This window comes from Chiloscyllium plagiosum, chromosome 25 (assembly GCF_004010195.1).
Source record: "Chiloscyllium plagiosum isolate BGI_BamShark_2017 chromosome 25, ASM401019v2, whole genome shotgun sequence".
In the NCBI taxonomy this organism is placed as follows: Eukaryota; Metazoa; Chordata; class Chondrichthyes; order Orectolobiformes; family Hemiscylliidae; genus Chiloscyllium; species Chiloscyllium plagiosum.
The window spans coordinates 14,573,771-14,585,123 of NC_057734.1; the positions used below are offsets into that span (position 1 = coordinate 14,573,771).

The 11,353-nt window shown below is 40.1% G+C and overlaps 1 protein-coding gene across 1 annotated transcript in view; it reads right to left on the reverse strand.

Annotated features, from left to right (window-relative positions):
* LOC122562401 (probable E3 ubiquitin-protein ligase HECTD4) overlaps window positions 1–11,353 on the reverse strand; it is a 293,168-nt gene that overhangs the window by 137,265 nt on the left and 144,550 nt on the right. Inside the window, exons 26-27 of the mRNA XM_043715258.1 lie at window positions 1,709–1,901; window positions 883–987 (exon numbers count right to left, since the gene is read on the reverse strand). Coding sequence (XP_043571193.1) covers window positions 883–987; window positions 1,709–1,901 — 298 coding nt within the window. The remainder of the gene's footprint in view (window positions 1–882; window positions 988–1,708; window positions 1,902–11,353) is intronic.

An 11,353-nucleotide genomic window follows, 5' to 3' on the forward strand; every position in this document is an offset into this window, starting at 1 on the left:
AGTGATACTTCAAAAAGTAATTAGGACAGTTTTCAAGGAGAGAGGCACACCACACTGGACACACCACCAACTGCTTCAAACCTGCAAGTCCATTATCTGTATTTTGTGGACAATAACTTAAAAACAAGATATTCAATAAGGTTTGAAGATTCAACCTTTGTAATAGCTCATTAGACCAAAAACAATTTCTCAAATATCTCTCATCCAAACATTGCATAAATGTGCATGATCACTTGCACTTCACGCAAAGACATGGGATTGATTATTTACTACTTCTGAACTACAGATTGTTTTGTTGTTTCGCACATTCTGGGTATGTTGAAAAACTAATTTTGCAATGAGCTCCTGCATGGAGTCCTCTCAGTAACTGAGTTTCTGACTTGCAGATATTATGGAATATTAAGTAAACAGAAGGGCCTGGCCAAAAAAGGTCTCAGGATCAGATAGAGTTACTGCGGATTGGTGCACACTGTGTCCTTCAATTCCCCAAAAGGAAACTTGCAAATACAGTAAATCTGAAATCAAAACAAAAAAAGTGCTAGAAATACTCAGGACAGGCATTTGTGAAGTGAGGAACAAAGTAAAAGTTTCAGGTTGCTGACCTCTCATCAGAATCTGGCAACACTCCATTTCACACTTCATAAATGCTGCTCAATCTTTGCATTTACAGATTTTGTTCCATTTACCTCCCACTCACATCTGAAATGGAAAGCAAAAGCAACACGATACAATACTCAATTTTCAAAGGCACATTTGTGGTCAGTGTTGAAATCAGTTCCCCACATTTCCAATGAGACCTCAGAGGAGTATGACGTATCAGTGATTTTGTTTCTATGTTATTAGCAAAGATGACTTTAATCATTTTTACATTCAAATGCTAACCTCATTGAAGTGATAGTCATGAAAAAAAGGCAGATTGTTTTCTAGTTTCCCTTGCTGACAATCTTCCATTTCATTCTGCCACTTCTGTTCAAGCTCTGCTACACTCTAGGAGATGATAAAAACACAAAAAAAGCAAGCGTAAACATCATCTTAAAGAATAAACCAATCCAAGAAAACATCTAGATGTGCGCCTAATAACGTGAATGAGAGATTTTTTTTTTTACAAACTGTTTGAATAAAACTGCTGACTATTCAACTAAAACTAGGCACAAGTGAATCACTGAGAAAGTACTGCATACTTCTTTTACACATCGAAAAAAGTGTTGGAGAGATAATTGAAGCACTAACTTAAACATTCTCAGATTGCAGCAAACATCGGCTTGATAGGTAGCAACTTGATTATCTGATGGCAGGTTTTTGGGTAAAGAACAGTGAGAATGAATGGGAATGAGTGAAAAACATCATTTTTAGTTTAATTTTCAGTATAAATGAAAACTATTTTACAGTCAAATCTGGGATTTCAGGATAAATTACGTATCAATTCAGCAAATATTTACCAACTGTTAAATAGGATAAATGATATTTCAACTGAGCAAATATTTACCAACTGTTAAATATACTTCAGGTTGCATTATTAAAAATTTAAACTTTCAAAACAAACATGCATCTTATCTTAACACATTCATTATTAGAAGTGTTTACAAAAATGGCTTCAGGGAACTCTCCAAAACTCTTATTCACCAAATAGAAAACTTTTAAACGCTCCCACATATCCCCATTTCCACAAAGCAGCCATGCTAAGGTTCACTTCTACTTCCAAATTTACCTGAAGTTGCCTCTCCATAGCATTAAGTTTTTTGAACGTTTCTCCCATTATTTTACACAGTAGATCATACTCTTCCAGGTGCTCCTCTCGGTACTGGAAATTAATCAGAGACTGCAGTGCATCAATCAGATTCAAATGTTTGATCACACATGACACCACCATTTCTTCCATCACATCAGGCTGAATCACTTCCCTATAATCAAGAGATAAAACGTATCATTAGTGGCCAAATTTCACTTTAAGAATTGCATCACCAGAATAATTTCAAGTCTGATAACCTACTCCTGCAACATCCTATAATAACCTAGCAACTAACTGCTTTGGATTGCAATTGCCTTTGGCATTGCTTTCTGAGAATGAGAGCACACAAGTGAGGAAGAGAGAGTGAGCAAGGAAGAGAGAGAAAGAGAAAGAGAGGAAGAGTGAGCGAGCGAGGAAAAAAATTATTATTGTGTTGGTAGTGTGCTGTACTGCAATCTTAAACATGCCTTTCAGATCTCCATAATGGTCAAATTTGCTAACTGCATCATATCCAGCCAGGCAGCACTATAACTGCTGCATTATCTTATTTGGGAAAATAATAGTGTGTACAAGTTACTGGTCCTGAAATTTCCAATCCAGAGATATGGCGCAATTGAAGAAAAGGGGCAATGGTACAGTAAAAACTGTACTCAAAACTTCATCTATTTTCATTGTAATTAAATATTTTAATGCTATTTCTGTAGAACTGAACATCTCACAATGGCAAGTGCCAAGCAATGTGGCAAAATGAGCCAAAATGACCTCAAAGGTTCCAGGCTTGAAAGCCACTCTTCATTAATAGAAGTGTTCTGATATGATATTGTGGTTGCTGCAGGTGCTTTCAGCGGCTATAAGCTGGGAAAAGGTACAAAAAAAATCTAACTTCTGTTTCCTTGATAATTACTCAACTGTTGCTAGAAAGGACATGAATGTGGGGATGTCAGAAGAGAGGAAAAAGGTTCAGTTGAAATGCACCTTCCATCACTGAATAGCATGCTGCTAGTACTCATGGAACCATACCACAAGAGTCATTCACCACTGTTAAAACATCAGAAGTTAATGGGTTGGTCAGACAGAATTCACACATGTACTTACTTTACTTCAACATACACAAAATTCCAACACCCCGACATGTACAGACCTAATTCTCACCCAATTAGCTCACAACTAACATATAACCATCACCTGTTCTCTAGTTCCATTCGATCTTAGGCACCTCTGGCAAACTTTTCCAGATAATAGGCTTGTCCCTTTTGCATTTCTTAAGAATAGATTTCTTTGGGAATAGTGATTACAATTCTGTAAGTTTTAGAATACTCGTAGACAAAGATGAGAGTGGATCCTAAGGGACGTGTACTAAACTGGGTCAAGGCCAATTATATCAAAATTAGGCAGGTGTTGGGAAATATGGATTGGACACAGCTATTTGAAGGAAAGTCCACATTTGATATGTGGGAGGCTTTCAAAGATAGGTTGAAGATAGTGCAGGATAGGCATGTCCCTTTGAAAACAAGGGATAGGAAAGGCAAGATTCGTGAACCGTGGATGACAGCAGAAATTGTGCGACGAGCCAAGAGGAAAAGGGAAGCGTACATAAGGTCCAGGCAGCTAAGAACAGAACAGGCCTTGGAGGAATATTGGGAAAGTAGGACCACTCTTAAACGAGGAAGCAAGCGGGCTAAAAAGGGTATGAAATAGCTTTGGCGAGCAGAATTAGGGAGAATCCCAAGGCCTTTTATTCTAATATAAAAAGCAAGAGGGTAACCAGAGAAAGGGTTGGTCCACTAAAGGATAAGGGATGAAGGTTGTGTGTCGAACCTGAGAAAATGTGTGAGATTGTCAAAGATTACTTTGCAATAGGAGACAGAGAGTAGTAGCTGAAGGGAGTTTCTCGAAATGGAGAAAGGTGACCAGTGGTGTTCCACAGGGATCAGTGCTGGCACCGCTGTTATTTGTAATATACATAGATGATCTGGAAGGGGGCATTGTTAGTCTGATCAATAAGTCTGCAGATGACACAAAGGTTGGTGGAGTCATAGAAAGCATAGGGAATTGTCAAAGAATACAGGAGAACATACATGGATTGGAGAGTTGGGTGGAGAAATGGCAGATGGGATCCAATCCAGGCAAATGTGAGGTGATACATTTTGGGAAGTCTAACTCTAGAGCAAACTATACTGTAAACAGAAGAGCCTTGGGAAAAGTTGATGAGTAGAGAGATCTGGGAGTTCAGGTCCATTGTACCCTGAGGGTGGCTGCACAGGTGGATAGAGTGGTCAGAAGGCATATGGCATGCTTGCCTTCATCAGACAGGGTACTGAGGATAAGAGCCAGCAGGTCATGTTAAAATTGTACAAATCTTTGGTTCGGCCGCATTTAGAATACTGTGTACAGTTCTGGTCGCCATATTACCAAAAGGATGTGACACTTTGGAGAGGGTGTAGAGCAGGTTTACGAGGATGTTGCCTGGCATGGAAGGTGCTAGCTATTAAGAGAGGTTGAATAGGTTAGGATTGTTTTCATTCGAAAAAAGGAGATTGAGGGGGGATCTGATTGAGGTCTACAAAATCATGAAGGGTATAGACAGGGTGGATAGAGGTAAGCCTTTTCCCATGGTGAGGGATTCAACAACGAGAGGTTACGCGTTCAAGGTGAGAGGTGAAAAGTTTAAGGGGAATATACGCGGCAAGTACTTTACACAGAGGGTGGTAGGTGCCTGGAACACGTTGCCAGCAGAGGTAGCAGAGGCAGGCACAGTAGATTCACTTGAGGTGTGTCTGGACAGATGCATGAGTAGGCAGGGAGCAGAGGGACACAGATGCTTAGGAATTGGCCAATAGGTTTAGACAGTGGATTTGGATCAGTTCAGGCTTGGAGGGCCAAAGGGCCTATTCCTGGGCTGTAAATTTTCTTTGTTCTTAAATGAATATAATTACCAAAATGAATGAAAACCAACACAAAAAAGACAAAATGACAGATTATTATACTCCTATTAGGTTTTTGGTGCACAATACAGTTCCAGACCTCTTTTTTTTTCTAGTACTTCTAATATTTTCTTAGAGGTTACTCGTTTCTTTGTAAAGAAATCAAATGGTTGACTGCTGCACTCCCCCCCTTTCAATGGGAAATTTCTTCAACCTCTAGCATCCATTTTTAAAAGTACAGTATCGATCTTCAGTCTTTTATCATGCGTACATTTCATCAAATGTGCATTTTCCCAACGTAACATTCAATGGGTATTACTGCTGAACTCTTTACAATTTTTTCCAATATTTTCACGGAGAAAAATGCCATATCTAGCACCTCAACACAAGATGGTCATTAACGCATATTTTATTACTCTTCTGATCTTTTTAGCTGCCTGAACTAAAAGGACATTTACCAACCTCTCCCTGTCAAAAGAAAATCACAAATACACGTGTATTTGAGAATGTACAACAAAGATTTAGATAAAAACATAATTAAAAACAATAAGCTCCAATGATGCAAATTTCAAAATTTAAATTTAAATTTTTTCAATGTCTTGTTTTTCTGAATATCTTCAAATTTGGCATTTTTCATTTTTGAACTCAACTGCAAGATCTCAAAACTGACATCTGGTTTTGTTTGGGTACGCAGCCAATTCAGTTGTTCCATCAGAGTTCACAACTACTATTCACTTTTTTGAAGTTGCTGCATTTTTTCGTGAGGCTCTAACTGACCAACTTGGCACCACTCTGATCTAAACTCTAATTGACCAACAGCAATCTGCTAAAGTTTTCAAATTAAAATTTCTGATGGAAGACAACATTTTGCTAATTCCATACCCCAATGTACTTAGACGCTTCAAAAGTGCGATTTCCAATTTTGAATTCTGCACTATGTCTATTTATGACAATGTTTTAAAATTCACTGCTCACAGTCCATTAAATAAAAAATGTGCATGCGCCCAGATGCTGGAAAGTTGTCCTCCATGGTGAGAGTAAAACATGACAGGTTTGCATTCAACTCGAGACAGCCCAATCTTAATATGATGGACCTTAGAAGTATCAAACTCTAGAGGCATTTAATTAATTTCTAGAGTGCCCCAATTATGCTTGCTACCTCTCTTGGAAAGTGAAAAAAACAATTCTCTTTTGAACTGATCCCTCTGCAGAAACACAGTTTTAACATCAATTGATCTACATTCCCAAGTATTGTTGCTGACAAAACCAAGAAAATCTTCAAAAAATACTTTCCTGCTTTAGGTCATATCTTGGACCCCAGTTTTCCTCAAAACCTCATGCTTTCAGACTTGCTTTAGCCTTGTAAGTCCAATCAGGAAGACCCTTTTGCTGTGCATATTCATTGAAGAGATAGGGAAAAGCCAGCATTACCTGGTAACTACGTATACCACAAACTCTCTCCAAATTGCTAATTCTTGCTGTTCAATATCTTTTATAATCTTTGAATTTGATTAATTCAGTCTTAAGATCGTACATGATTGCCACTAGGTACAGAAGGTTATAACAGCAAAAACACTACAGATGTTGTAAATCGAACAAAAACAGAAAATTCTGGAAAACACAGATTTGGCAGCATGTGTAGATAGAGAAAAAGAAAGATTTATATTTTGAGCTCGATAGGACTTCTGCAGAACTAAAAGTGGCTGGAAAATGGTAGTTATGATGATGCAGATGGGGGAGGAGCAAGTAGAACAGGTTGCGACGACACCCACATCAAAAGACAAATGGAGTGCTAATGGTGGCAAAGAAGCAAGGGGATATGAGAGACGGAGAACAGATGTCATGCTCTGAAGTTGTGGAACTCAATATTGGTCCGAGAAGGTGTAAAGCAGAAAACATGGTGCTACCCTAATAGTTTATGTTGAGCTTCAGTGGAACATTGTAGCAAGCTCAGATTTGCCAGAGGCAGAGATACTGGGAGAATGGAATGGAATCCAGTACGGTTTGAGATGACATAGACAAGGTAACCGAAGGCATCAGTAGGTGTATAGTGGATGTTAGTGGGTAGCTTATCCTTAGAAATGGAAACAGTAAAGTCAAGGTCCATGCACAGAGATCCCTGAAAATTGCCACCCAGGTTGATAGGGCTGTTAAGGTGGCATATGGTGTGTTAGCTTTTATTGGTAGAGCGATGGAGTTTCGGAGCCACGAGGTCATGCTGCAGTTGTACAAAACTCTGGTGTGGCAGCACTTGGAGTATTGCATACAGTCCTGGTCACCGTATTAAAGAAAGGATGTGGAAGCTTTGGAAAGGGTTCAGAGAAGATTTACTAGGATGTTGCCTGGTATGGAGGGAATGTCTTATGAGGAAAGGCTGAGGGACTTGAGGCTGTTTTCGTTAGAGAGGAAGTTGAGAGGTGACTTAATTGAGACAGAAGATAATCAGAGGGTTAAAAACAAAAAGGTGGATAGTGAGAGCCTTTTTTCTTGATGGTGATGGCTAGCACAAGGGAACATAGCTTTAAATTGAGGGGTGACAAATACAGGACAGATGTCAGAGGTAGTTTCTTTACTCAGAGTAGGAGGAGCGTGGAACGTACTGCCTGCAACAGTAGTAGACTTGCCAACTTTAAGTGCATTTAATTGATAAACATATGCATGAAAATGGAATAGCGCAGGATAGATGGGCTTCAGATTGGTTCCACAGGTCGGTGCAGCCTGTACTGTGCTGCAATGTTCTATGTCCTATGTTCAAGTAGGGGAAAGTAGGTGTCAGAGATGGTCCACATAAACGTGACAAGGATGGAAAAATTGGAAGCAAAACCTTCCCCCTACCCCCCACCCCTCTCAATTCTGGATGATAGCACAAAGCAGCACTGATGATATCATCAATGTAATTGAATAAAGAAGTATGGGTGGGAACATAAGTATGATGGGAACAAGGAACATTCTACATACTCTACAAGGTGATATTAGAACCCATAAGAACTCAAAGCAGGAACAGGAGATTCAGCCCCTCAAGCCTGCTATATGATTTGACACAATCATGGCAGATCTCATCATGGCTTCAACTCGATTTTCCTGCCCAAAGTTCATATCTTTCAATCCATTAGTAATTAAATATTTGTCTCTCTCCTCCTTATACTTAAATGTTCCAGCATTTACTTAACCCTGAGGTTCACAGATTCTCAACCCTTTGAGAGGAGGAGTGTCTTATCTGTGTTTGAAATCTATTGCCCCTTATCTTAAAACTATGACCTCTAATTCTAGATTGCCCAATATAAGGAAACATCCTTTCTAAGTCTACTTTGTCAATCCCCATTAGCATCTGAAATATCTCAATTAGATCTCCTCTCATTTTTCTAAATTCCAGACAGTATGGGCCCAAATTGCCCACTCTTCACAAGACAAACCCCTCATCTCTGGAATCAATTCACTGAACATCCTGTGAACTGCTGCCAATGTAACTACATCCCCTCAGGTCAGAGGACCAAAATCGCATGCAATACTCCAGGTACAGTCTCAATGATATCATGTACATTTGCAGCAACACTCCCCTTTATATACTTCCTTTAGCAATTATTGCTAAATTTCCATTAGCCTGCCTTATTACCTGCATACTTGTTTTCTGTGATTCAGGACACTCAGTGCCTTCTACACTGAATATTTTCAAAGTAGAGACAGTTCTTCTATAATGCCATAGTCGTGTTTCAGCGAAACCTTGCTTAATAGAAAACCACTCAATAGAAATAACAGGGCCTATGGGAAAAGTAGGGTTAGGGGCAGCCCAGCAAAAGATATCACTCAAGATCGTTCGAACACCATCCAAAAGTCTAATTGAAACAGCTTGAAAGTTGAAATCATATTTATTAACAAAAGTAAATTTAACAAAGTATATTTTTAAAAAATGTAAGAAAGCTGCTCTCTGTACAGTATCACACAGAAGATTGCTCTATCAGCAGCTGACTTTGGCGCATGCACAGAATGGCATGAAGCCTGGGGCTCACATCGTGCAAGTGTAGAACGGCACAGAGACTTTGGCACTGACATCATGCATGTGCTGATACTGGTAAATGTGCAGAATGGCACGGAGATTTCAGCATGCACATCAACACATGCACAGAACAAAAGCACACAAACTGATGCCCAGACTATTACCAAAAGGAGGCAAGTATTCTCCAAAATATGTTCCTTAATTCATCAGCGACGTTACAGCCAAATCACGCTGCCGAAATGAGTGTTATTGCAGAACTACCTGTACCTCTATATTTGGATAATATGTTGCTTTTCTATTCCTCTGACCAAAATGGATGACCTCACACTTATTCACAATAAACCTCAGCTGGTAAATTTTGGCCTATTCACCTAACTTTAAGGCTGCATGGTGGCTCAGTGGTTAACACTGCTGCCTCACAACACCAGGTTCCATTTCAGCCTTGGGCGACGGTCTGTCCGAGTTTGTACATTCTCCCTGTGTCTGCGTGGGTTTCTTCCAGGTGCTCCGGTTCCCCTCGCAATCCAAAGATGTGCTGGCCAGGTGAATTGGCCATGCTAAATTGCCCATAGTGTTCAGGGAGTGTAGGTTAGGTGCATTAGTTAGGGTAAATGTAGGATGATAGGGTAGGAGAATGGGTCTGGGTGGGTTACTCTTTGGAGGGTCTGTATGGACTTGTTGTTTGTTTCCACACTGTAGGGATTCTATGAAAATTATTCATATCTACTTGTAAATTTTTCTTTCATCGGGCAGAAAATACAGAAGTTTGAAAACACAAACCAACAGACTTAAGAACAGCTTCTTCCCCACTGTTATCAGACTTATGAATGGACCCTTTATATATTAGAGTTGATCGTTCTCTGCAACTTCTCTGTAGCTGTAACACTATAGTCTGTATTCTGTCCCAATGTAAGGTATGATTTATCTGGTTAGCACACAAAACAATACTTTTCACTATCATGCAACAATAATAAATCAAATCAAAATTATTTCTTCATTGCAACTTACTTTCCCACCTATGTCAGTGTCATCTGTGAATTTGCAGGCACCCATAGCTTCACCATTGACTTGGAGAAAGTGAGATGATTTAAAGGAAAACTTATTCAAAGTGAGGAGGAGTTCAGCCAGACAAGGAAGGGTAGTGGCAGATGAAAGCGCGACATTTAATGCCTCTTTTCAAAGGAGTGCAGAGCCTTCAGTCCATCGTGAAGGGGTGGACATGTAGAGGAAGTACACATCTATAGTGAAGACTTTTGCATCAGTGTTTACTACGGAGAAGGGACATGGAAGATACAGAATGTGGGGAAAAAGATGCTGACATCTCGAAAATACAGAGGTGGTGGTGCTGGATGTCTTAAAATGCATAAAGTTGGATAAAATCCCCAGGGCCTGATCAAGTGTACCCGAGAACTCTGTGGGAAGTTAAGGAAGTGATTGCTGGGCCCCTTGCTGAGATATTTGGATCATCGATAGTCACAGGTGAGAGGCTGGAAGAATGGAGGTTGGCTAACGTGGTGTCAGTATTTAAGAAAAAAGGACAAGCCAGGGAACTATAGACCAGTGAGCCTGAGGTCACTGGGGAGCATGTTGTTGGAGGGAATCCTGAGGGACAGGATTTACATGTATGCGGATAGGCAAGGACTGATTAGGGATAGTTAACATGGCTTTTTGTGTGGAAAATCATGTCTCATTAACTTGATTGAGTTTTTTTTTGAAGTAGTAATGAAGAGGATTGATGAGGGCAGAGCAGTGGACATGATCTACATGGACATCACTAAGGTTTTCAACAAGGTTCCTCATTGTAGACTGGTTAGCAAGGTTAGATCACATGGAATACAGGGAGAACTATCCATTTGGATATAGAACTGGCGAAGGTAGAAGACAGAGGGTGGTGGTGGACGGCTGCTTTTTAGATTGGAAGCCTGCTACCAGCAATGTGCCACAAAGATCGGTGCTGGGTATGCTGCTTTCCGTCATTTATATAAAGGATTTGGCTGCGAACACAGGAGGTATAGTTAACAAGTTTGCAGATGACACCAAAATTGGAGGTGCAGTAGACAGTGAAGAAGGTTAGCTCAGAGTACAACAGGATCTTGATAGATGGGCCAGTGGGCTGAGGAGTGGCAGATGGAGTTTCATTTAGATATACGCGAAAGACTTCATTTTGGAAAGGCAAATCAGGGCAGGACTTATACACCTAATGGTAAGGTCCTGGGAAATATTGCTGACCAAGGAGATTTTTGAGTGCAGGTTCATAATCACTTGAGTCTCAGGTAGATCGGATCGTGAAGACGACATTTATTATGCTTTCCTTTATTGGTCAGAGCACTTAGTATAGGAGTTGGGAGGTCATGTTGTGGCTGTACAGGAAATTGGTTAGGCCACTTTTAGAATATTGCGTGCAATTCTGGTCTCCTGTCTATCGGAAGCATGATGTAAAATTTGACAGTGTTCAGAAAAGATTAACTAGAATGTTGCCAGGGTTGGAGGATTTGAGATACAGAGAGAAGCTAAATAGGCTGGGGCTGTTTTCCCTTAGAGCATCGGAGGCTGAGAAATGACCTTATAGAGGTTTATAAAATCATGAGGGGCATGGATAGGGCAAATAGTCAAAGTCTTTTCCCTGGGGTGGAGGAGTCCAGAACTAGAGGGAAAAGACTTAAAAGGGACCTAAGAGGCAACTTTTTCACGCAGAGAGTGGTGCGT